Below are 27,578 nucleotides of genomic sequence, written 5' to 3'. Positions count from 1 at the left end.
GGGTTCGGTTTCAAGCCAAGAACCGAGGGCTTGCTTGATTAGTTCATGTTCTGTGATTAACGTGCTGAAATTAGATTGCATGTGGTGTTGTTGCATTGGTTTTGGTTAAGAAATCGGGGGCTCATGGTTGGACACCCTCGAATGAGGGCACCACCGAGATGCCACCGCCACCGGTGATGAACTCCGGTGAACCGGTGGTGAGCTATGATGTTAAAAACTGAGCTCTAGTTACTTAAGATCAATTCTTTATGTTTGCATGTGGTGTTTTGATTGAAAAAGGCCGAATGGCCATTATAATTTTAAAGAAATCAAGTTGATTGTGGTTAATTGCATGATTTAATGAATTGATGTTAAGAAATAGGATGATTTGTGATTCAAGGAGTAAGAATATCAAGTTGCATGTTTTGTTTTTGAATAAGGTCGAATGGTTTTAATCTTTAAAGTGGCTTGATTTGAGTAAAACTTGTTTAAAGTAATGATGGATTGTGATTTGATTAATAAGGAATGAATTCTTGTTGCATGCTAAGTTTAGGTTCGAATTTTGTGTTAATAAGAAAGGAAATTGATTTTTGTGAGTTAATCTTGGTGAACACTAAGTTTATAAAACCTAGAGAATGATTGCATGTTAATTTAAAGAAGATCAAGTTGTGCATGTTAATGTTTAATCCTTGAGTTGTGAATTAGATTCTTGCCGAATGGAGAATAAACTAAAAAGGGGATAATTTGGTAATTAAGTGTATGCATGTTGATTTGATGGATTGATTAAGTTGAAATCACTAAGTAGTGCATGGTTTGGTGACTTAATGAATGAAATGATTTAATATGGGATTAAAACAAGAGAGAAATGTGGTATATAACCTTGCATGTCAAAATCTATTCTTGCATGTTTGATTTATAGAAAACCCGAATGGGTCTTATGATCAAAAGAGGATTAAATGTTAAATTGAGTGATCATCCATGATTATGATTGAATTATGAGTTTGAATGAGTTGTAAAAATAAAATTAAACTAGCTTGGGATGATATACTTGATGCATGTCAAAATAAGGGCTTTGCATGTTTGATTCTTGATTGTGATAAGTGTTAAGGCCGAATAGGCCATAAGAAATAGAGGTCAAAACTTGATTTTGGTAATTGAAAGAATGATTGAGTGTTTATATGTGAAAATCTTTGATTCTGCTTGATTGGATTGTTGTTTTGGTTCGAATTAAGGAATAAAAGAAAAGGGAATTAAGTCGATTGATATAAGTGATAGTATGCACGTAAATGTTTGGTTGTAAATGGGTCTAGTACTCGTAAAAGAGTCGTGTTAGTGTGATTTGAGAAATAGCCTAGGTCAAGCGAGTATGCTTTGATTGCTAGGAATATAAGGATATAAAAACTATGAGAAAGGATTGTGCTATATGCTATGTGCTTATTTGTATAAGCTATATTCGTATGCTCGAGTCAAAGATATAATCAAATTATTGTATACAGAGATCGTTCCGGGAACGAGAGTTGGGAATCTCATTAAGATTTTTGGTTTTTATTGTAGATTCGGAGCGTGAGGGCATTCGGGCTAGGAAAGGGAAAAGTATACTAGGTGGCAGTAGTTCAACCCTCATGAAAAGCAATTTCAGGCAAGTAACTCTGATTACTTGTATAAATGATTATAAAGGAAATGTTGTTCATACCATGTAGAGTTTTGAACTGTTAAAGTATGAAACCCTTGCTTTATGAAACCCTGATATTGATTTGAAGTACCCTTTGTTCTTGATAACCTGTTATTGATAATCCTATTGATTTCACCCGTTGATAATCTGCCTTTCTGTTTAAGTTTCCTATAATGCCATGATCATATTGAACCTTAAAATTATCTTAGATAACTCTGTTAATGATACCCCGTTTCTCTTGATCGCCCTAATGATCCCTAAGTTATTACTGATCCTTCAAATCTAGTACCTTATTATCCTTGATACAGAATTCTTCATAATTGTTCCTTGCGTATCTTTGATTCACTCCCTGAACTTTGTTTCTTTAAAATCTGAATTAAGAATGAGTTTCGACTTGAAAGAGTCCGAATGATTTCAAAGGCTTGGTAATGATAAAATGAATTTTAGAAAACCTATTGTTTTCCAACTCAAGGTTTTCCAAATGAATTCCTGATGGATTGGATTGTGACGTAAGAGGCTAGTGGGACTAGTCCAGTCATGGTAAGAGGCTAGTGGGACTAGTCCAATTTAAGGCTGAAATTATGCCGAATGGTACCTTAAAGACCGGAATGGAGGTCGATACGGGCTGATCACCCGTATATAATGAAATGGAAAGATAAGTGATCCAATCAAGGGTTCTAAATGATTATTTAAAAAAAGGGAACTGAAACTTTTATTCAGTAAATTGATTTTTGGAAATGAAAATGGTTTATACTGTTTTGAAAAGAGTTGATTATGTTATTGTGGAGCTTAAAGCTCAGAACCCTGATTCCTGAAATTGTTGATCATATGAATGATTCTATATCTTGAAATACTGTTGCTTTCCTCTATCGAAAGATCTATTTTGATCCTATAATGAATTGTGATGAATGTCGGCTTTTGTCCTGTTTCGAGCTTTGTTTCTTGAAAGCCCAACTATTCTTCGGATACCCTTTCCTTATCCCAAAGAAAACAAAAATAAATATATGGAAATCTGCCACCTAGATTAGTTAAAGTAGAATGCCCTAGTTTGTTCAAAGTATATTGAGAATTGATATTGTAGAACTGCTGTATAGTTACTTGCTGAGTTTTCTACTCACTTGTTTTGTCTTAATCTAACCATGGCAGTTAAGCAAGAAGATGGCCAGGCTTAGGCGCACTGCTCGTAAGAGCGTACCTGGTGGTCCCTACCATGTTGAGGGCTTCCAGTTGCCAGAGCAGGTAGTACAGGTTATGAGTGAGCTCGCGCCTAGTAAGATGTGTTTAAAGATACAATGGGTTATCTGTCGGTTCCCAGCCGGAATCGATATTGATTATTTAATAATATTTTGGGTTTGTAAGTTATATTTTTTGATTGGTAGTTGTAATCTTGTCTCATACTTTATCCTGTTGATCCTGTTAGTAGTTAATCGGGGTTTATGCATATTTAATTATTAGAATAGAGGTGTGTGAGTCCTCATTTCCTAACCCCGAGATTGAGGGCGTCACAATGTGTATCAAATAAGAATAATAATATGCATTAAAAATATTTATTTCGTATATCGTATCGTATACATTATCGTATTTTGTTACATGTGTATATGTTACTTGACCTACTAGTTGGATCGATTGGTTTCTTGCTGAGCTGTATATCTCATTATTTACAATTTCAGTTTCTGCCTAAGATTCGATTTGGATAACATTGGAGTTCGAGGACTTATGATTAGAGCAGATTGACTTTTGGACTTTCGCTTTTAACTGCGCGTTTGTAATAGTCACTCTTGTAATTGAATTTTGGATTAATAAAGTGAATTTTGTACTAGTTTTGCTTTAGAATAAATAGTTCGAAAAATCGGGCTGTTACACATAACATTCCTGTATTTATATAAATGAAATAGTGCATAGGTATTGGTGCCCCGAAGATAAGGCATGCGATAGATCTCATCACACTTTCGATATATTTGGACAATTCATTCGTTTCATATACTTTTATATTGTGACAATTCATTCGTTTCGTAGACTTTGACAATTTATTAGTTTCGTATACTACTTATTTCGTGTACGTAATAACAAACCCAAATATAATCCGTCAAGATTTAGTTTCATTTTGTGTTTGTACCTTCACTTCGTGAAAATATTTAAATTTTTACTAGTCAACCCTTAGATCAATATGCAAAAAAATTAAGTGGGGTCAAATTTTGTAAAACTTAATTTTAAAAATATTTTTATATTTATCTATTCTTGTGTAAAAATTACATATTGTTATTCCCAGTGGACTAACAATGAGATTTACAGAAGGGGGGTTGAATGTAAATCTCAAAACTTTTTCAAGTTTTGAGCAGTTTCTAAGACTAAGTGTTTTTGAGAGCAAGTGTGTGTGAATTGCTTGAAGCTAATGCAGACAGATATATATATATTCAAACACAAATGTAAAGAACACAAAGAACTTAAAAACTTTTCTGGTGGATTTGTTGTTCCACCAGAGATGTGTTATTTCAAAAAATCTGTGATTCAAAGAATTAAATCACAGCTGCTTCCTAGTACAAACTAGATGATTTTCTCTCTGGATTTTTCTAAACAGCTCTGGAAAATTCATATCTAATTACTAGCTGCTACTTGGTTTATATATCACCAAGTTTACAAGTGAAGACAAAACTGTAAAATACAATTAAAAAAGCTCTTCACATGTTTCTTCTTCATTTCTCTATCCAATGCAATTTAGGCTTAGCTGTTAATCTTTGAATACTTCCTTGTTTGCACCAGAATGGAAATGCTGCATCTTCTTGATTCCTCCTAGAGGCTTCCACATTCCAGTTTGTCTCTGTCAACCCATGTGCCTCTGTCAGCTTATGAATTATCACTATCAACTGCTAATGAACTAAGCATCCATTGAAGCTTTCATCCGTTGATGCCTTATCCGTTGAGGCTTTATCCATTCAAGCTTTATCCGTTGATGCATTATCAGTTGAAGTCTTTATCCGTTGAAGCACTTATCCGTTGATGGATATTATCCATTGAAGCATTAGAGACATCCGTTGAAGCTTTGTTTCTTATCCGTTGAAGGTCTTCAATATCAGTTGATACTTCTTCACTTATACAAAATTACAAGGCATGAAATATTTACAATTAGCCCTCCTATTTGCATATCCACTAGTAGTCAACATGACTGATACTTTTCTACAACATCTAAGAATTACAACTTGAATCCAGAGAATGAAATGTGCTACAATACTAAACTTATTGCTAAGTAAAGCTACTCCTTCAACGGATAGCCAAGATGGTCTTATCCGTTGAGGCTACAAACACTAGATTTCTACTTAAGTGTTTTGTTTAACTTATCATCAAACTAATACACATATTCCTAACAATCTCCCCCTATTTATGTCTACTAGAACTGTAGGCATAAATTTGGGTTTAGCTTGATGATAACAAAACACTTGACAAATATATTAACTGTAATAAAGCAGAAATTCAAAAGTGCTGCAAAAATGTGTATGCTGAGATGGAATTGAAGAATTACATTGTTTCCAAGGGTGCTCCTTTAGCCTGAGCAGATTAGTTTCTTTTCCTTTGATCCCTTGTTTTCTTTCCTAGCCTCCTGTCATTCTCCTCTATTTGAAGTTGAAGTTATCTGTAGAACTCAGCTTCATCTTCTTCATTGATGTCCAACTTAGATTGCATATCCTTGAGAGTTTCATTACTGGCAATCTTGAGCTGATCTTCAAGTCTGAAAAATCTTCTGACTCCTTTGTTGTCTCTGAACTCCATCAACCAATGAGGTGATTTGTGAACTGTAATTTCTCTTTCTTGAATGAGTAATGTTCTAGGCAAGGCATTGGGCTCCCACCAAGTTTTCCTTATATTGGCAATCTTGTTGAGAATCTCAGTCTTGGCAGTCCTGGTAAAGCCAGAATCCCTTTGTATGGCTGAGTAGACTCTAACTAAGGTAGAGTAGCCTTCATTCAGAATCCTGTAGAGAGGCCAAGTTCTTTCCCCACTTCCTTTGTATTTGAACACTAGTCTTTCTGGTAGCTGTCTGTAGGCAGCTATTCCCCTTACTTCCTCCAGCTCATCCAGATAGAGTTCAATGTCTGAAAATTCTTTTATGTCACAAATGTGAACATAATCATCCTTAGAGGCTTGTGGCTTAGGCTTAGGCTTCTGAGTGAATTTGATTGAGGTTTTAGAGGGTGTTGATTTGATTCTTCTTTTCTACTTCTTTGATGGTGGAGAAGAGGTTAAGAAGGTGGGCAATTTGATGGTGTCCCAATCAATTGGTTCCTCCTTAGGAATGATTGTTTCACCATGAATGTTTATGAAGGGGTCAGGCACAATGGGTTCAGGAATAGAAGGTAGTGGTTTGGATTTTGATTGGGTTTCTTCAGTCTCATCTACCATCTTTCTTTTTGCATTGGCCTTCTTTCTGTTCCCTTTCTGCCATTCCTCTCTTTCCTTACTTCTTTCTTCCATATCATTATCAACCATGTCCCCCATACCTTCATCTTCACTTTTGTCTTCAATTTCTTTCTTTTCTTCAGCTTGACTTGACTTTAGCTATTTTTCAAGCTTTGCTTGTGCTCTTTTGTCAGCCTTTAGCTTTTTGGCTTCTTCCTTCAACCTTCTGGTTTCTTCCCTCTTGGCTATTGAGAATTTGGGATGTCCTTGCATTACACAGATGCTCTTTCCCTCTCTAAAGATAATAACCATGTTCCTCCTTACAACCACATCCATGGTCTCTTTGTGCTTTATGATACTTCCACCCAAAACCTTGTCTTCATCAGGCTTTGGAAGAGGAAAATCCACTTCTTTCATCTGAGCAAGGCTTAGAGGATTCTTTGTAGAGTCCTTATTGGATCTGTTGTTGGGCTTGAGAACCATAGGTTTCAGATTCTTGGAAGAAGTCTCTCCAACCTTATTCCTCCTTACTAGCTTGAGCTCCATAATAATTGGTTCCACCTTTGTGCTATGCTTCACAGATTGTGATTTAGAAGTTGTAGAACCAAAAATTTGTTGCATCTTTTCATCAATTTTCCTCCTTTGCTCTTTGACTTGCAATTCAGCTGCTGCTATCTGGATTAGATCAATTCCATCAAGCTTTCCTTTGATTTGAATAGTTGGAGAAGTGGTGATGGCAGGAACTAGCACTTGAGATATTTGAACTATTGTTGATGGCTCTCATTCCCCTTCCCCTTTATTCTCCTCCTTTTTGTTATCATCAAGGGTAGGGGTCAAGCCTTGTGCTTTTGCCAGCTGCATTAGTAGATTTGTCTGAGTTTGTTGATTCTGAAGAATGGTGACCATAGAGTCTTCAATGATCTGAACTCTGTCTTCCAACCTGGCCAGCCTCTTGTCAACATCAGATGATTTCCTCAGTCTCCCCAACAAATCTTGTATAGTACCATAAGGTATGACAGAATCCATCTTCTCAGCATTGTAAGATTTCAGATCAACAATGTCCTGCTTGAGTTCATCCACACTTAGATTCTGTGTGAAATGCTGCAACTGCAAGAGATGCAGAGAGTCCAGATGAGCTTGAAGAATTGCCTTGGTACCAGCATCTGTAGTCTCCTGAAGGGCCTTCTGAATAGTCATTACTTGCCTGACCAAAGTGACACCAAACTCTCCTGGTGTAGATGCCTTTGCCCATGCCCAATCAGGGAGATCTGGAATAGAATTTGGGCATACTTCTCCCCCTAAGTTCATGCTCTCATCCAAAGAATCAGAGTCATCATCATTAGAATTTACTCCAAATTCTTCAGATGGCTCACCAGCTTGAGAAGGCAGCCTGTTAACAGCAGTTTTGTCTCTGAGAAGAGATTCTGAAGTGTGTACAATGTTTAAAGTCTGTTCTACCTCCACATTGCCCTGAGCAGCCAATAATTGATAGGCTGGAACAGGGTGAGTAAAACTGTCAGCATCCAAGGAAATGTTATCAATTACAGCTTTGTAATGTTGCTGAAATTGTCTTTCCTTTTCTGCATCATCCACTATCATTAACTCACTAGCAATGGCTGGATCCACCCTTATAGCTTCTGTACCTGCCTTTCTCTCATTTTCTCTATTTTCTTGCATCAGGGGCTCCCCCTGGCTCACACACACCCTCACACCCTCACCCTCACCTTCTAAGGTGGCACTCCCCTCACTCACTTTTGCCATGCTGGAAGAAATAGCATGCATATGGTGACTCTCAACCTCTCTTTTTGCCTGGGAGCAACCCAGCCTCTCACTCAAATTATCCCTCCCTTCCCTCAAACTTAAAAGTGATTGTACAGTAACCATGTCCTCTACAGTTGGAATTGTTTCTGTTATGTGTGTAGAGACCATCAACGGATAGGGAGTATCCGTTGAAGTGGAAACTGATGGTATCAACGGATAACTGCTGTTAAGCTTATCCGTCGAAGAACAACCACTTGTCAACGGATGAGAGATATCCGTTGAAGAAGGTAAATATGTAGATATAGAAAGTGACATAATTGTTGAATCTATGTGAATTGATTTTAAGTGAGGTGACACAGATTCTTTAACTATATCTGAAAGAATTGGCTGATGATCCAACAAATCATCTAAAAGATGATGATCATCAGGTTTTGAGTGGGGCTCCTCCCTGAGTTTTAATGAGGGAGAATCAGGAAGTGATGTGAATATCATATCCACATCCAGAGAGGGTGATGGAGAGTTTGATGATGAATGTGTTTCTATTATGAGAGAATGGGGCTGTGACTCCACATTTGCTGGAATCACATCAAGCTGAATTTGAGAAGGCAAAGATACAGGTGGATGTATCTGTGCTATGTGTGCCCCTTGTGTGGAAACTAGGGTCTTGGCCTTCTTCTTCCTTGAAAAGGATTTGATTGGTGAATGTGTGGCTTCAGTGTCCCTCCCTCTTTTGTTCTATGTCCCTGGTTGGGGACTATTTTCAATAGTTGCACCCTTTTGGGAGGATGCAACTATGGATGTGTTTGACTCCTTTTGAACCACCACAGTCTTTTGAGAGACTGTGGCTTGGCTGGCTGGGGTACCACTCACCTCTCCCACCTTATCCTGGGGGGTTTCTTGATGTTCACCCCTCCCCTCACCACTCACACCCTGTTCACTCCCTTCAGGGTTTATGGTAGTTGTTACAAATGTTGTCTTTTGAGAGACAACAGAGGTGGTTTTCTTTGACTTGTGTTTTGAAATTTTAGTTTTGGTGGCTTTGGTAGGAACCTGTTTGGACAAAGACACAGATTCCATTGCCACACTGGAAGGCAAAGAAACAATGGGGTTGGAAACAGTAGGAGTTATAGAAGTGTTTACCTCACTTACCTGTGGTGCATTCATGATTGGCAAATATACCAATGGCACCTGGCTGTTGAGGTTCATTCTCAAAAGGTCTGCAAGGACCCTTTTCTCTTGTGCCCAACATTTGAGTTTATTGTTCTCATTTGATATAACCAATCCTTCAGCAACATGGTTAGCCAATAACATAAAGAATCTAGCATAGTAGATGTTATGTGGTCTATTAGCTTTGTTACCTAATCTGGAACCTAATTCTAGCATGACATAGTTGCTAAAATTAAAGTACCTATCAGAAACTAGCATATAGAGCATATTAACAAGAGATGAAGTTATGGCATCAAAATTTCTAATCTTCCCAGAGAAAACCTTGATAAAGGCATCTCCAAGAAAACTCCATTCTTTCCTAAGGCCCTTCCTTCTAATACTACCTAAACTAGCAGAATCAAAAGCATAGCCTATGGAATCTAACATAGCAGATACATCTTTATCAGTGTGTGGTGTCATGGCATTATTCTCAGGTAACTTAAAGCAAGACTGTATATCATCACAGTAAATGCAATAATCCTTACCTTTGACAGAGAAGGCAATAGTCATATCTGTGGAGTTGAACTCTGCAGTTTTCCAAATCTCCTCAATCACTTCACAGTAGATGGTTGGGGCTTCCAGCATTGCATAGCTTAGTTTGCAGTTTTTGATGAAGTCCATCATCTTGTGATAATCAGAATGGGCTTCATTCTTTTCAACCAATGCTACGAAATTATTCTTTTCATAAACAAATCCAGATTGAGACATAATTTTGACTACTGGTGCCATTGTTGTGAGTAGAGGTTGCAGAGAAAAACTTGAGAATTTTGGGAGAGAAGGAGAATAAAAATTGCAAGAAAGCGTAAAGTGAAAATTAGAATTCAATGGGCTTTTATACTTTCTTGAATTAAAACGTAAATAAAATGATTAAATGATACTTTTAAATAAATTACAGCCGTTTAAGAATAAAGAAAACTGTAGAAATTCTGAAAACTGCTTTTAATACAAATATATACAACAGTGTATATCTGTATCAACGGTTAAGTAAAAGAATCAACGGCTATAACTCACTTAAAGTAACTGATGTGACACTTCAACGGATAAGGTAAATAGTTATCCGTTGATGATCAACACTATTTTATCCATTGAGGGATACAATTACCAGAAATGTATTTATCTTTCAACGGATAGTGAACATCCGTTGATAGAACAATTTTGGCTTTCAACGGATAGGGAATATTCGTTGATAGGATAAGCCTTACTTAAAGCCAACTTTATTCTTGCAGCAAATTCATTTCAGGCTACAAGGCAGATTATATAGAGGACATAAATTTATGAATAATTAAGAATACCTAGCTCACTTACTAATCTTGTGAATGTTGATTCATCAAGTGGCTTGGTAAATATGTCTGCAATCTGCTTTTTACTTGGAACAAAATGAAGTTCCACTGTACCTTTCATCACATGTTCCCTAATGAAGTGGTACTTGATGTCAATGTGCTTGGTTCTTGAGTGCTGCACTGGATTTTCAGTAATGGCAATGGCACTTGTGTTGTCACATAATATAGGAATTTTGTCAACAGTTAGTCCAAAGTCAAATAGTTGATTCCTCATCCATAGTATCTGTGCACAGCAACTACCAGCAGCAATGTACTCAGCTTCAGCTGTTGATATAGAAACAGAATTTTACTTCTTGCTGAACCATGACACAAGCTTGTTCCCTAGAAATTGACAGGTGCCAGTTGTGCTTTTCCTGTCTATTTTGCAGCCTGCATAATCTGCATCTGAGTAGCCAATTAGATCAAAACCAGACTCTCTAGGGTACCAAATTCCTAGATTTGGAGTCCCTTTGAGATATCTGAAGATTCTTTTAATAGCCACTAAATGAGATTCTTTAGGGTCAGCTTGAAATCTAGCACAGAGACATGTAGAAAACATTATATCAGGTCTACTAGCAGTTAAATATAAAAGTGAGCCAACCATGCCTCTATAACTTGAAATGTCCACAGACTTTTCAACCTTGTTTAATTCAAGCTTGGTGGCAGTGGCCATGAGAGTTTTTGCAGATGAACAGTCCATTAAGTCAAACTTCTTTAAAAGATCATAAATATATTTAGTTTGACTAATGAAAATTCCACCACTAACTTGTTTAACTTGTAAACCAAGAAAATAAGTTAGCTCTCCCATCATGCTCATTTCATATTTACTTTGCATTAACTTAGCAAACTTTTTACAAAGCTTATCATCTGTAGATCCAAATATAATATCATCTACATAAATTTGAACAAGTATTGTAGAGCCATTAACATTTCTAAAGAAAAGAGTTTTGTCAACAGTACCTCTTGTGAAGTGATTATCTAGAAGGAATTTTGACAAAGTCTCATACCAGGCTCTAGGTGCTTGCTTTAGTCTATAGAGTGCTTTCAACAGATAATACACATAGTCTGGAAAGTTTGGATCTTCAAATCCTGGAGGTTGGCTTACATAAACTTCTTTCTCCAATTCCCCATTTAGAAATGCACTCTTGACATCCATTTGATAGACTTTGAAATTGGCATGGGCTGCATAGGCTAGAAAGATTCTGATGGCCTCAAGTCTGGCAACTGGAGCAAATGTTTCATCAAAATATATTCCCTCTTGTTGAGAATAGCCTTTAGCAACCAATCTGGCTTTATTCCTTATGACAATGCCATTTTCATCCATCTTGTTTCTGAATACCCATTTTGTGTCAATAGAACTCTTGTTCTTTGGCTTGGGTACCAGCTTCCATACTTTGTTCCTCTCAAATTGGTTTAGCTCCTCTTGCATTGCTAAAATCCAATCTGGATCCAATAGAGCTTCTTCTACTCTCTTAGGTTCCTCCTGTGATAGAAAGCTACTATACAGACATTCATCTTGAGTAGCCCTTCTAGTTTGCACTTTAGATGTAGCATCACCAATGATCAGTTCAAAAGGGTGATTCTTGGTCCATTACCTTTGAGGTGGTGGATTAGCTCTAAATGAGGTTGCCTCAGTATTGTCATGATGTGAGATAGAATGTTGATTGGTTGACACTCCCCCTGAGTTGCTGATCCTTTGAAAGGAGTTGGGAGCTCTATCAACTGATGAAGTGAATTGATTATCCGTTGACAGACTGTGATCAACGGATGCTTCATTATGAACTTCAACGGATGATGCACTTTGTCTTTCAACGGATGCTGCATTGCCTCTTTCAACGGAAGCTGAATTATGACTTTCAACGGATGCAGCATTCTGTGCATTATCCAAAGGCAGATTTTGAATTCTTCTTGAGATGCCTTCTTCATCATTCTCATCTTCACTATCATCACAATATATCTCAATATTGTCAAATTTGAGTCCTTCATGATGTCCCTCATCTGTTAGTCCATCAATCTTTTTATCATCAAACACAACATGCACAGATTCCATGACAATGTTGGTTCTTAGATTGTAGACCCTATATGATTTTCCAGCAGAATAACCAACAAATATTCCTTCATCAGCCTTTGCATCAAACTTCCCTTTGTGATCAGATTGATTCCTTAAGATGTAACATTTGCAACCAAAGACATGCAGAAAGTTTAAAGTTGGTTTTCTTCTCTTGAATAATTGATAGGGAGTCATGCCTTTTGCCTGATTGATTAGAGAAATATTCTGAGTGTAACATGCACAGTTAACAGCCTCAGCCCAAAAGTAAGTTGGGAGTTTTGACTCTTCAAGCATTGTCCTTGCAGCTTCAATTAGTGATCTGTTCTTCCTTTCCACCACACCATTTTGTTGTGGGGTCCTTGGAGCTGAGAACTCATGCATGATCCCATTTTCTTCACAGAACAACTTCATGGTTGAATTCTTGAACTCAGTTCCATTGTCACTCCTAATATTCCTTACTTTGAAATCAGGATGATTAGTTGACTTGCTTGATATGATTGATAATGATTTCACTAGCTTCATCCTTTGATCCAAGAAAATAAACCCATGAAAACTTTGAGAAATCATCTACAATCACTAGGCAATATCTTTTCCTTGAAATTGACAATACATTGACTGGTCCAAAAAGATCAATGTGTAGCAGTTGTAATGGTTCATCAATTGCAGATTCAAGCTTCTTACTGAATGATACTTTTTTTTGCTTTCCTTTCTGACAAGCATCACACAGTCCATCCCTTGTGAATTCTACTAGAGGCATTCCTCTAACTAAGTCCTTATTGACTAGATCATTCATTGTCTTGAAATTCAAATGGGACAGCTTCTTGTGCCATAGCCAACTTTCAACTGGACTTGCTTTGCTGAGAAGACAAGTAATGGATTCTGCATCTGTAGAGTTGAAGTCAGCTAAGTACACATTCCCTTTTCTATATCCAGTTAGAACCACTTTATTGTCATTCTTACTTGTGACAATACAGGCTCAGAATTGAAGGAAACAGTATTTCCTCTGTCACATAGTTGACTGATGCTCAATAAGTTGTGTTTGAGACCATCAACCAATGCAACTTCATCAATGATGACATTTTCTTTTGAAATGAAGCCATATCCCATAGTGAATCATTTGCTGTCATCTCCAAAGGTTATGCTAGGGCCAGCTCTCTCCTTAAACTCTGTGAGCAGGGTGAAATCTCCTGTCATGTGTCTTGAACAGCCACAGTCCAAGTACCATAGATTCCTTCTTTTTCCCTGCACACAACAAAATCAATCAAGTTGATTTTGGTACCCAAGTTTCCTTGGGTCCAGCCTTGTTAGTCTTTTTCCTAGACTTCATTCCTCCTGCATCTTTTGACTTAGGTAACTTTGGGTCAACCTTGATCTCAGATGTGGTTGGTTGAAGTGTAGGGTTAGTCACAGAATCATTTAGCACATTTGATTGAATTTGATAAGGCATAGATTGTGCAAACATGTTATTCCACATAGGCATATTGTATGGCATTTGAGGCATACTAAATGCAGTAAAATAAGGATTATTAATATATGGCATGTTTGCAAAATGTGCATGGGGATTCTGATGAGACATAACAGGCATAGCATGCAGAGGTGACATAGACATGTTAGGCATGGAGGGATTTGAAGGCATGGGAGCATTTTTAACAGATTTGCAATTATCAGATAGGTGATTAACACTTTTACAATGCACACAGCTTTTTCTAGGAGCATACCTATCAGGTGTGTAATTGTTATGTTTATTAATCCCTACCTTCCCATTTCTTTTAGATTTTCTTTTAGTTTCCTTCTTATCCTCAACCAACTTAAGCCTATTTTTCAGCTGATCTAAAGTCATGTGTCATATATTCACCTTACTGACATCTTTGGATGTGCTAGCTCCTTCTTTGACAAAGTTCTTGAAAGTTGAATCATCCTTCTTATTGAGATCTTTATTTTTTAAATTACTTGCCTGTTTTAATTGATGAGCCTTCAACGGATGTTCTTTTTCTTCCTTCAACGGATAACTTTCATCATCCGTTGATTCCACATCCGTTGACAATCCATCAATTAATTCTAACTCCTTTTTGTTTTTCTTCCAAGCATTCTCACAGAATGATTCAATTCCCTGAACCTTGGCAATCTGAACACTAACATCCCTAGATGTTTTCCAGGCCTTGATTACCTCTTGCTCACTTTCTAACTGTTTAGAAAGAATTTCTACTTTCTTAACAGCTTCTTCTAGTTCACTCTCAACAATCAAGCATTTAAGTTTAATCTTTTCAAGCTCAATTACCTGATCCTCTAACACAGCATTCCTATCACTTAGAAACACATTATTCTCTTTGATCCTATTGTTTTCCTTGGCTAGTGATTTAAGGGAAACTCGTAAATGATATAATTCATTTGACATATCATTTATGGCTTCATTGCATTCATTTTTAGAAAGCTGAGAGAGATCAGTAGTAATTACCTGGTTGCTTGATGAACTAGTTTCATTTTCATCAGAATTAGCCATCAGGGCTAGGTTGACATATTCCATATCATCATCTTCATTGACTCCATCTGCTGCCCAATCATCTTGAGTGAGAAGAGCTCTTTCCTTTTGTTTGAGCAAATCAAAGTACTTCTTTTTGTAATCAACTTGCTCAAATTTCTTCTTATCAGAGGTTGGCTTCCTACACTCACTTGCAAAGTGTCCACTAATGCCACAGTTATAACATTTGAACTTGGATTTGTCCACCATGTTTTTGTTTGGCTTAGTCAATTTTGTATTTTTTCTGAACTTCATCTTTGCAAACCTCCTGGACAGAAAAGCCAGATGTTCATCAACATCATCAGAGTCATCCTGACTGGAATTGTTTTCATCCTCAGCTACTTGCTCTTTACCCTTGCTTGATTCTGATTTGCTTGTGCCAATTTTGAGACTTGGCATTGTCTTCTCCTCATTCCTGGATTCAACCTTCTCACTGTCAGCTACAAGTGCAACTGATCCTCCTTTTCTCTTCCCTTTTTCCAACAGCTAATCTTGCTTCATCTCAAGTTCATATGTCTTCAAAATTCCATATAATCTTTCAAGTGTGAAGTCCTTATAATCTTGAGAATTTCTTAGAGAAACAGTCATAGGCTTCCATTCCTTTGGTAGAGACCTTAGAAATTTTAAATTGGAGTCCTTGACTTGGTACACTCTCCCATACAGCTTCAATCTATTCAACAGTTTCTGAAATCTGTTGAAGGTATCATTCAATGATTCTCCTTCTTCAAAATGAAAATATTCATACTGTTGAATGAGAAGCTGCATTTTGTTTTCTCTAACTTGCTCAGTGCCTTCACAGATAAGCTGCACAGTATCCCAAATTTCCTTAGCAGTTTGGCTGTTAATGACATTGTCAAACATATCTTGATCCAGGCCATTAAACAGAATGTTCATGGCTTTCTTGTCCTTGTGAACCTCTTCAATATCTTCAACAGTCCATTCTGCTTTTGGCTTGGGAATAGACTGTTCAACAGCAACTGTTGCAGTAGCAGTTGTGGCCACCTTGTGAGGGATGTAAGGACCATTTTCGATGCAGTTGATGTAGCTTTCATCTTGAGAGAGAAGATGTAAATGCATCTTCACCTTCCAGTGATGATAGTTATCTCTTTCCAAGATTGGAATCTTTACACCAATATCCTTCTTACTCATGATGTTAGCAGAATAGATCTTTAAACTCTTTGTATGTTAAGAGCTTGCTCTGATACCAATTGTTATTCTCAGTGGACTAACAATGAGATTTACAGAAGGGGGTTGAATGTAAATCTCAAAACTTTTTCAAGTTTGGAGCAGTTTCTAAAGCTAAGTGTTTTTGAGAGCAAGTGTGTGTGAATTACTTGAAGTTAATGCAGACAAATATATATTCAAACACAAATGTAAAGAACACAGAGAATTTAAAAACTTTTCTGGTGGATTTGTTGTTCCACCAGAGATGTGTTATTTCAGAAAATCTGTGATTCAAAGAATTAAATCACAGCTGCTTCCTAGTACAAACTAGATGATTTTCTCTCTGGATTTTTCTAAACAGCTCTGGAAAATTCATATCTAATTACTAGCTGCTACTTGGTTTATATATCACCAAGTTTACAAGTGAAGACAAAACTGTAAAATACAATTAAAAAGGCTCTTCACATGTTTCTTCTTCATTTCTCTATCCAATGCAATTTAGGCTTAGCTGTTAATCTTTGAATACTTCCTTGTTTGCACCAGAATGGAAATGCTGCATCTTCTTGATTCCTCCTAGAGGCTTCCACATTCGAGTTTGTCTCTGTCAACCCATGTGCCTCTGTCAGCTTATGAATTGTCACTATCAACTGCTAATGAACTAACATCCGTTGAAACTTTCATCCGTTGATGCCTTATCCGTTGAGGCTTTATCCGTTAAAGCTTTATCCGTTGATGCATTATCAATTGAAGTCTTTATCCGTTGAAGCACTTATCCGTTGATGGATATTATCCGTTGAAGCATTAGAGACATCCGTTGAAGCTTTGTTTCTTATCCGTTGAAGGTCTTCAATATCAGTTGATACTTCTTCACTTATACAAAATTACAAGGCATGAAATATTTACAATTAGCCCTCTTATTTGCATATCCACTAGTAGTCAACATGACTGATACTTTCCTACAACATCTAAGAATTACAACTTGAATCCAGAGAATGAAATGTGCTACAATACTAAACTTATTGCTAAGTAAAGCTACTCCTTCAACGGATAGCCAAGATGGTCTTATCCGTTGAGGCTACAAATACTAGATTTCTACTTAAGTGTTTTGTTTAATTTATTATCAAACTAATACACATATTCCTAACACATATATAATATTATTTTAAAATATGTATTCATATATTTTTAATATCTTTCTTTAAATATTTTTTCATTTCATGTATTTTCGTTTACGGTGTGTACTAAAGGTAAATTTAAAATCAATTGTATATAAATTTGTGTAATTCCATGTCTCTATATCGCAAAAATTAACCCAAACACATAATTTTTGTTCGTTTTCATGTCGGTTATAAAATTTCCCGCTTGACGCACAAGTTGTTCGAGTCCTGTTTAAATATGAAATTTTAACTAAGAACATCCCTTTAGGATATTATTAAACTTGCTCTTCAGTCCTAATCATAAAATTAATAGTTAACATGCAAAAATAAGATATTTTTTATTTTATAATCATAAATATATTATGAAAAAAAAGTAACATGATTTGAGTTTTGAAGTCTGACTGTTTTTTTGACAAATATGACTTATAATCTTACAAATGAGTATCTGTTCTCATAAATTCTCGGAGTGAGCGAGGATTGAACCCAGTACCTGAAACGACAGAACTCGAAGTCTGTCTGTTATACATGGCATGCCTACATGAAATTTCTCCCCTGCATCCATCTGTTTCTGTTACTCGTATCTATCTGTACAAGTCTAAAGTCTTGGTCCATCTCAAACACGTTTGTTTACCCTGTTCATTTACTAGGGTTTCCAAAACTTTCGTCATTGACTACCAGGTAACATATACTTACATGCCTCTATATATTCAATCATTTGTCTTTCTTTCATTCTCAGTTCCCTAACTAACAGTCCCTTTCATTTCCTCTTTCATCTACATTATTTATTATATATTTATGCACTCTCACAAGAAACTTGTATTTGCACAAAACTTTCCTATGACTTTAACAAAACCAAGTTAGTTTTATTGTAATTATCAAAACCCAATTTGGGTTTGTCTAAAGATTCAATCTTTGGCTTGTTTAGTCTTGATTTGTTGTATTTCTCAATAGCCCATTTGAGTTATTAACTTAAAGATTCAATCTTTGGGTTGTTTAGTGTTGATTTGTTGTAATTGTCAATACCCCTTTTGGTTTATTAACTTAAAGATTCAATCTCTGGGTTGTTGGGTTGTGATATGTTGTAATTGTCAAGACTTCTTTTTGGGTTATGACTTGAAGGTTGAATTTTGGCTTGGTTGTTTTGATTTGTTGTGATCAATATTAAGATCAAGAACAATTAGCCATGCCATTTCCTTGGAAGAAAAATCAGGGATCAAGAATCTCTCGATTGGCTGATCGGTTTAATTCATCGAAACATGGTGGTTCTCTTGTTGTTCAAACTGGATTTCCTACTTCAATTATTGACCTCTTCCATAAAAATCGAGATCGTTTGAAGAAATCTGCAAAGAAAAAGCGATCTTCTGGCTCCGATTCGATAAGTTATTGTAATTCAGATTTACAAATAGTGAATCCAGAAAGGTGTTCCACGAATTCGGAAGTTGAATTTGTAAATATGGATGTTGAATTGGTAAAGTCAGATAGGTATTCCACGAATCAAATTGAGGATGATGTGGTAAGTGGTAAAGAAAGATTCGAGAAAGTTGTTGAGGGTAAAGGTAGTATTTTTATTGCTGTTTTGAAGGTTTTGTTTATGGCAGTTTTGGCTTTGGTGACTAAGAGGTTGGTGTTAGGGGTCAGCGTGTCTGCATTTTCTTTGTTTTTACTTGAGTATGTGGGGAATTATGTGTATGGATTGTCGAAATCGTGTTCGGATTATAAAAGGATGCTGAAAGTGATTGTTGAGAAAGTTTTGTGTTTTGTAAGGATCAGAGGGGGTGTTGATTCTATTTGTCAGGATTCGGTTGAAGATTTTAAGTTGAATGTTCAAAGTATGGAGATTGAAGTTGATTTGGATGATGTGATTAAGCCGATCATATGTTTGGATTCTGACAAAGAATTAGAAGTTGAGAGAATGGAATTGAAGAGTTTACCGGAGAAAGAAGATGAACTTAAACAAGAGGGTTCTCGGAGGGCTAAGCTGAAAACAAAGATGAGGAAACTTGTTAAGAAGAAATTGGGCAAGTCCAGAAGAAAAGGGTCTGGTTTGGAAAGTATAGTACCAGGTTTTGGAAGTGAAGTACCCGAGTCAACGGAAATAGATACATGTATTGACAAATATGGGATCAATGAGCTTAAGCAAATTGATGGCCATGCAAAACAGAGTGAAAGTGAAGTTAATATTTCGCAGATTAGTTCTGATCCTTGTGAATTGGTTCTAAGTAAGGAGGCAGGTGTTGGTGTCGCCGAATCAGGAAGACAAACAATGTGGATTTCAAAATATTGGGTATTTTGTTTGATCATTCTTTCTGGGCTTGTTGGCGGACGGATTTTTGCAATAATTTTTACGTTAGCATGCTGCTTGATTTTGAAACCACTTGGAAACAAAGAAGATGCACATGCCTCGTTGCAATCATCTGGTAAAATTCGTGTTTAGATTTTGGGTGCTCTTGTTAAAAGCACTCTTTTTTACTTCAATCCATGTAGTCGTTTCTCTGTGATTAGTGATTGTTTAAATTCTGCTTTGGATGCCCACTATCAAAGAGAAATCAACCTGGTTGGAAGTCCAGCCATATGTGTTGTATTATTCACTGTAAAAATCTACAAACTGATGATAATTCAATGATACTTTTTCCTTTCATTTCATTGCTGCCTTTTGGTTCATATAATTGTCTATACTATGTATGTTCAGTAGCTTCTACCTTGTTTTATGGTCTTCTTGAGGTGCATTCAATGATTTATATTTAAGAAGATTTTGATGTTCAAAAATGCTCAGTTACGGAACTGAGGAGATGAACGGCATACATAAATTATTACTTCACGGTTTGGTGTACTCAAAAAGTCACTTTCAGCCTCTAATTCTGTTTCTTATTTGTTATGTATCATTTTCAAGTAGGATTAAATGAACCAGTACTCAAAAAATATTAACATATAATCTTTAGGATGTATCTGATAGCTATAGATCAATTTGAAAAAACAATATCCTGTCAAGTGGCAATAACATATAAATGAATTCTAGAATTTAGAATATAACATTACACTGCTCTGTAATTCTGTTGTTCAAGGTAGCTTTCCAGTACTTGTAGTTTTAGGTGTAAATCAGGACAAAAGTTCTATGTAGCTAACACCTGTCTGCTTTCTCGTATTGAGTTCTTTCATAACTTTTCTGGTCTCTTCAACTTTATACCAAAGACCCGCTTCAGCATAGAAGTTTGATAACAGGACATATACTTCATGACTCGCTGAACCCAACTGTAGGAGTTTATTTGCAATTCTCAGTCCTAGATTAATTTCTGAATAACTCATACAAGCACTAAGCAGAGTCTTGTAAGCTATTAGTCTTTCTTTAGGTACAATGAAGCTAATGAACTCCTCAGCCTGATGCAACAACCCAGCTTTACTTAACAACTCAACTAGACTGGTAAAATGCTCAATACTAGGTTGAATCCCGTAGACTTCTATCATCCATTTAAACAAGCGACAACCATCATCAACAAGTCCTGCTTGTCTGCATGCTGTCAGTGTAGAAACAAAGGTAGCCTCATTCGGCCTAGTTCCTTGTCTCTCCATTTGATGAAACAATTTTAAAGCTTGAGTTTCAAATCCAGACCTCGCAAGGCCTTCAATTGTTGTCGTCCACGTGAATACATCTTTATATTTCATTTTAAAGAAAATGATCATAGCATCCGCGATTCCCCCACACTTAAAATACATATTAATTAAAGCTGTTTCAACAAATACATCTTGTTTGATATTGTTTCTGAGGACGGTTCGATGAATGTGTCTGCCATACCTCAGGTTCGACAAACTAGAGCAAGCTGTCAGCAAGCTAACAATAGTGTTTTCATCTGGTCGCACAGATTCATTCTCCATATGAACAAGAAGCTCTAAAGCTTCCTGTGGACGCTTCTCCTTCACATAACCATGAATCATCGAGTTCCACAAAACAATGTCTTTCTCAGGCATGTCATCGAAAATTTCACGAGCCATATCAATCCTTCCCGTCTCTATATAACTATTAATCAATACTGTATACGACACAATATCTCTTGTTCCATACATATCATTAAACTTTTTCAACAATGCATCCATCTGTCCACATTTAGCATAGATATCTAGCAATGCATTCTCGATATTCAATTCGTATTGCATTCCCATTTTAACAACATAACCATGAATCAACCTCCCAAACTCTAGTCCCCTAATTTGTCCGCAAACTGTCAACAAAATCACCATCGTAATCCTATCAGCCCTCACACCCTCACGCACCATACTCCCAAACAAACTCATCATTTCAGTTCCTAAACTTGTTTTACCACCATAACAACCTAAAATAGTATTCCAACTAGTAACATCCCTTTCACACATTCTATCAAACACTCTACGTGCCTCAATCAACTGTCCTGTAAACCCGTAAAAATGAATAAGTGCATTCTGCACATACAAGTCAGTGTCCACACCAACTTTTACGACACGGGCATGAGTTTCTTTGGCTTTAGGGACACAATGCAGGCGTGTAGAAGCTGAAATGATAACAGGGTAGGTGTATTTATCAGGGTAGATAGAGTGAGATTGAATAAAGTGGTTGTAAATGATAAGAGTTTGAATGGGTTTGTTGGTTTTGGAGTAAGCTCTAAGAATGGTGTTCCATGCTTTGTTGGTGTAAATCAGACCAGTTATAATGGTTTGGGCGAGTGTTTGATCAAGTTTTTTAATGCAGTGAGATGGTGTTTTGAGTGACACTAGTAATGCTTCTAGTGGCATACACATTATTCACATTTCAAATGATTTGTGTTGTTGGTGGGATTTTCCTTTTGGTCTTTGGTGCAGTTTTGTGGTTTTGGTAGGGTGAGATTACTTCTGATTTTCAAACCCACCTTTTCTGCTTTATATGGGTTTCGTTGGACAAGAAGAAGAAGGCTCAAAGGAGTTGTAATTAGAACAGCTATTAGTTATTAATGTAAAACCCAAGAAGGCTCATTTGTATCAATAAGCCCATTTGGGGACTTAGTTTAAATAAGAGACAACAACCTCATTGAAAGAGGTTGGCAAATTAAGTAAAGAAAATTACTCCGTATAATTTAGTCTTATATATTAATAAATATTAAAGGCTCATCATTTGGCGCTAGAAGGACCTTTACTTTATAGATCCAACCAAAGTATGATCGTTGAAGAGATTGATCCGGCAACAGCCGGACCAACTCAGGTGAAAGAACCCGTGGCGGAACCTGTCACCAATCCTAAAAGTCACGAGGCGCAGGAGCCACCCAAACATTCGACTTTGAAGCCGAAGTGTTTATTTCCCCCACCTGAGGGAGCTTCTCATGATCAGTCGCCGAAGTTATCAGATGTAGATCAGCGAGACAGGAAGAGAAAGTTCAAATCGGATCAGCGACAAAGGATCCAGACATCCAAGGGAAAAAATGTGTTGTCAAGCGACATGCAACTTCACCTTGAAAAGGTTGAAAGGTTAAAGGCTCAAAACAATGAATGCCCGAAGGATTTACCATACTCCGATGAGGAGCTTGAGCTCCTAGAACGTGAGACACAAATGCTTCAAGCCAAGCTCGAACGACAGCATGAAATCCATCGTATTCGTCGAGAACTTCAGCAAGCATCGATTAAAAACGAAGGGCAAGACGATGATCACTACATCGATGACGAAGACGCCGACTACGAGTATGAGCCATCAGCAGAGTCGACGTACTCACAACCGCGAGGACATCGCAACGCACAGTGTCGTCTGCCGACGTCTCTCAACGAACTGAGTCCACAAGGAATTTGCCAAGTTGCAAGAGAAAATCGCTCAGATGCGCACCATAATGAGAAATCAGTCGGGGTTTGAAACTGTATCTAAGAGTCCCCTGTCGTTGGTTCTTGAAAAAGCACGCATCGACAAGACGTTCAAAACGCCTGCCCTCGATCATTTCGACGGATCTTCAGACCCGTTAGCATTTCTAAATACTTTTGACGGTCGCATGGCTTTCTTCGGCCACTTGGAGGTCGCTAGGTGTCAGTTTTTCTCCATTTGCCTCCAAGGCACGGCACTCTGATGGTATAGTAACCTGCCACCTCGGTCAATTGATTCGTGGACAACTATGAAGAGCAAGTTCCAAGCTCGATTCTCCAGTAACTACAAAGGAATCAAAGTTATAGCATCCTTGATGACAATGCTTCAACGTTCCGGTGAAAGTCTCCGGAGTTTCTGAACCCGGTTCAGGGAAGAGATAGCAGAAATTCCGGACTTAATAGAGCAGATGGCCGTCAATTTCCTGACAGCAGGCATCGATAAATCCAGGCATGGGCTACTTTTAGAAGAAATTTTTGAAAAGAGGCCAAAAACCCTTCAAGCTGCATTCCAGATTATAGAACATCGCATGATGCTCCAAGAAGCAGTAAGCTGCATACAATCCCCTCAGAGGCCGTCAAGATATGAACGGCGCCGCAGCTATAGTCCACGATCCCCCGCACGGGAAAGGCGCTGAGAACGTCTCCGATCACCGCCACCGCTCATATCTGATCTCCCTCCGAGGGATAGAAGAGAAAGAGATTGGCAACCCCGCAATCGATCTGAGAAAGAATTTACTAAACTCAACGCCGAAGAGGTGGCAATTTTGGCAATCTTAAAAACAGAGCCAGACTACCGTCTTCCAAGACCCATGAAATCGGGCAGACCCCCAAGCTCCAGATATTGTGAATATCATGAAGACACCGGCCATAGAACAGAGCAATGCTTTCAACTCAGCAACCTCATCGAAGGAAAGATTCGCCGAGGACAACTTGTCCACTATGTACAACAGGATGATGCGTCCAGACGCCACCATCGAGATGAGGACGACCGTGTAATTGACGTCTTCTTTGGCGGTATAGCCGCCTGGGGCCTCTCTCACAACTCTCGCAAGCTTTACGCTCGAGAAGTTTTTAATGTCAATCCCTCGACAGCTAAACGCCCTCGAGTGAATCCCTCCCCAGTCATCTCTTTCTCCGACGATGATTACCGTCCCGGTCTCATCGAAGGTCACCAAGATGCCCTTGTCATCACCACGCGTGTGGGAAACAACACAGTTAAGAAGATGCTGGTCGATAATGGTAGCTCCGTCGACGTCCTATATCATCATGCTTTCTCCCGAATGGACATCAGAGATCGAAGACTTGAAAATTCCCGAACACCGTTGTACGGGTTCACAGGCAATGAGGTCCATGTGGTAGGAACCATCGACATGCCAGGGCTTTTTGGCTCTCCACTGTGTCAGGTTTGAAAGGTTGTCAAATTCCACGTGATCAATGCCTCCTCTAGTTTCAACGCCATATTGGGGCGAACAACGATCACTGCACTCCGAGCTATAACGTCTATCTCTCACTTGAAAATGAAATTCCCCACAGACTTTGGTGTAGGAGAAATGATCGGTGACCAGGCAACAACAAGACAATGCTACTTAACCACCGTGTCTCCAAAAAAAAGGCTAATGAAGAATTAGACGTCAATCAAGTGCTCGATATCGACTCCAGAGCCCTTGTTGATCCGCCATTAGCAACTCTTGCTCTCCCGTCAAAGAAACCGAAGAAATTAAAGTATTTGAAGGTAACCCTGAGAAAACTACATGGGTCGGAAAAAATCTCCCTGAGCAGTTAAAGAAAGATATCACGTGCCTTATTCGTGAATTCTCTGACATTTTCGCCTGTGATCCAAAAGAGATGCCTGGAATTCCCGAAGTCGTCGCTCGACACTCTTTACACATCAGCAAACACATCAGGCCAGTGAGGCAGAAACACCGAACATTTTCCGTCGAGAAAAGAGGGGTCATCGACCAAGAGATCGATAGATTACTCGAGGCCAGTTTCATTGAGCCGGTACAATTCCCCACATAGATCTCGAATGTGGTATTGGTCAAAAAAAGTAACGGGAAGTGGAGAATGTGCATCGATTACTCAGATGTGAATAAGGCCTATCCTAAAGACTTTTATCCACTTCCAAATATTGATCAACTCATTGATGCGACAACGGGAAATGAACTTCTCTCTTTTATGGATGCCTTTTCGCGGTACAACCAGATTAAAATGGACTCACAAGATTGGCAGCAGACTGCATTCATCACACACCGGGGAGTCTTCGGCTACTGAGTGATGCCTTTCGGTTTAATCAATGCTGGGGCCACTTTTCAATAAATGATGGATAAAATATTCGCCTCGCAGATCGGGAGAAACATGCTGATATACGTCGATGTCATGATTACAAAGTTGAAGATTTCCTTCGACCATGTGTTAGACCTTCGCGAAACATTTGAAAACGCAAGAAAAAACGATATGCGGTTAAACCCAGCTAAATTTTCATTCGGTCTTACTGCCGGAAAATTCCTTGGCTTTTAAGTCACACAAAGAGGTATCGAAGCAGATCCATCTCAAACAAAAGCAATCTTGGAAATGGAAAATCCAAAATCCGTAAAAGATTTACAAAAACTAACTAGTTGTATCGCTGCACTTCGAAGGTTTATTCCCCAATCGTCAAAAAGATGCCTTCCCTTTTTCTGAGCAATGAAAAAAGCTTCCAAGTCCTCACACTTCGAGTGGAGCGATGAGTGTGAAAAGAATTTCTCCAAGCTAAAAGCATTCCTAACAAACCCACCCATCCTCACTCGGCCTTTACCAGGCGAGCCATTGAAAGTATATCTCTCAGCCTCCAACAAAACTGTCGCGGCTGTACTGGTTCGAGCCGATGAGGGAAAAGAAATCCCGGTGTACTACATTAGTCACTCTCTTCGGGATGCCGAAGTCAGATACCCGCAAGTAGAAAAGTTGGTCTATGCCTTAGTTTTTGCAAGCCGAAAACTGCGACACTATTTCCAGGCGAGGGAGATACATGTGCTTACGAATCAACCCCTAAAGAGGATCCTACACAAGCCTGACATGACGGGTAGACTTGCTGCGTGGACAATTGAATTGAGTCAGTTCTACATCGAGTATAAGCCTCGAGCTGCGATAAAGGCCCAGGTCCTTTCAGACTTCATTGCTGAATGTCAATTCCAAGCTAAAACCCAGAGTCCCAACGAAAATCATTTAAGACCGTGGTTGTTATTCATTGACAGATCCTCGATGGCCGACTCTGGAGGAGCGGGAATTATCTTAATAAGCCCGGAGGGATTTAAAGTCCAGCAAACTCTAAAGTTTGAATTCCCAGCTACAAATAATATCGCCGAATATGAGGCACTCATCGCAGGCTTAAGACTGGCGACGGACCTCGAGGCCGAGATTATTGACATATTCGGAGATTCTCAACTAGTCTCTAAACAAATAAGCGGGGAATTCAAGACACACAATGAAAAAATGGCTCGATATTTGGAACGAACACAAGAGCTACTCAAGAAGTTCTCCTCATGGAAACTTTCGCATATCGACAGAGAAGAGAACCAGTGGGCTGATTCCCTGGCCAAGTTAGCATCCTCTAATTTACCTGTCAATCTCAATCCGGTATATGTCGACATCTTAACGGCTCCCGCCATCGATGAGTTTTATATCAACCAGATCCAGGATAACCCCGACTGGCGAAAGCCATTCCTCGAGTACATTATAAAAAACAAACTCCCTGACGGGAAACGCGAAGCTCACTCACTCATGTTTAAGGCAAGAAATTACTGTGTAATTGGTTCGTCGCTATATCGGCGCGCTCTATCCGAACCTCTGCTCCGATGTTTGATATTAGAAGAAGCCCATCAAGCGATGGTCGAGGTAAACACGGGAATCTGTAGGGATCACCTCGGAGGAAAAAACCTAGCCCTTAAAATAATCAGACAAGGTCTATATTGGCCCATAATTCGGAAAGATTGTGAGGAATATGTTAGAAAGTGCCAAGCATGTCAACTACATGGAAGCGTAAATTATCGACCCACGACATAGCTCAATTCAATCCTCGCCCCATGCCCCTTCTTCCAGTGATGCATCGATATCATAGGACCCTTTCCAAAATCTAAACATCAGTGCTAATATATCGTGGTCGCAGTGGATTATGCTACAAAATGGGTCGAGGCAAAACCTCTTTCAAAGATCAGAGAGAAAGAAATGATTGAGTTTTCACGGAATATGTGGTATTTCGCTTTGGAATCCCATGAATCTTAGTTTCAGACAATGGCACGCAATTTGTGGGGGCACAATTTGAGAAAGCTTTAAAAGAGTTAAAAATCCAACATATCAAGGCCTCGGTTGCGTATCCACAGGCCAATGGGCTGGCAGAAGTAACGAATAGAACCATCCTACAAGGGTTAAATAAAAGAATTGAAGAAATTCCCCGCTGCTGGGTTGATGAGCTTCCATATATGTTGTGGTCATACATGACGACCCCCCGAAGCGCGACAGGTAAAACCCCTTTTCG

The 27,578-nt window shown here is 38.3% G+C and overlaps 4 protein-coding genes across 4 annotated transcripts; 3 read left to right on the top strand and 1 right to left on the bottom strand.

Moving 5' to 3' along the window:
* Positions 1-17,782: 17,782 nt before the first annotated feature.
* Positions 17,783-19,861, top strand: LOC141671536 (uncharacterized). Its single transcript, XM_074477808.1, has one exon. The coding sequence runs from the start codon at positions 18,402-18,404 to the stop codon at positions 19,650-19,652; it is 1,251 nt and encodes a 416-aa protein (XP_074333909.1). The 5' UTR covers positions 17,783-18,401; the 3' UTR covers positions 19,653-19,861.
* A 453-nt stretch (positions 19,862-20,314) lies between these two features.
* Positions 20,315-21,985, bottom strand: LOC141673804 (putative pentatricopeptide repeat-containing protein At3g15930). The gene has a single exon (XM_074480540.1). It carries the CDS (start codon positions 21,983-21,985, stop codon positions 20,315-20,317), a length of 1,671 nt encoding a protein of 556 aa, XP_074336641.1.
* Positions 21,986-23,874: 1,889 nt separating this feature from the next.
* On the top strand, positions 23,875-24,474 carry LOC141673803 (uncharacterized). The gene has a single exon (XM_074480539.1). The coding sequence runs from the start codon at positions 23,875-23,877 to the stop codon at positions 24,472-24,474; it is 600 nt and encodes a 199-aa protein (XP_074336640.1).
* Positions 24,475-25,747: 1,273 nt separating this feature from the next.
* LOC141673802 (uncharacterized) lies at positions 25,748-27,106 on the top strand. The gene has a single exon (XM_074480537.1). The coding sequence runs from the start codon at positions 25,748-25,750 to the stop codon at positions 27,104-27,106; it is 1,359 nt and encodes a 452-aa protein (XP_074336638.1).
* Positions 27,107-27,578: the final 472 nt, after the last annotated feature.

This window comes from Apium graveolens, chromosome 7, assembly GCF_009905375.1.
Source record: "Apium graveolens cultivar Ventura chromosome 7, ASM990537v1, whole genome shotgun sequence".
Classification (NCBI taxonomy): domain Eukaryota; kingdom Viridiplantae; phylum Streptophyta; class Magnoliopsida; order Apiales; family Apiaceae; genus Apium; species Apium graveolens.
This window is presented reverse-complemented; position numbering and strand designations above follow the sequence as displayed.

Coding starts and splice junctions, on each gene's coding strand:
- LOC141671536 (XM_074477808.1), top strand. CDS start 18,402: ATGCCATTTCCTTGGAAGAAAAATCAGGGATCAAGAATCTCTCGATTG.
- LOC141673804 (XM_074480540.1), bottom strand. CDS start 21,985: ATGTGTATGCCACTAGAAGCATTACTAGTGTCACTCAAAACACCATCT.
- LOC141673803 (XM_074480539.1), top strand. CDS start 23,875: ATGAAATCGGGCAGACCCCCAAGCTCCAGATATTGTGAATATCATGAA.
- LOC141673802 (XM_074480537.1), top strand. CDS start 25,748: ATGAAAAAAGCTTCCAAGTCCTCACACTTCGAGTGGAGCGATGAGTGT.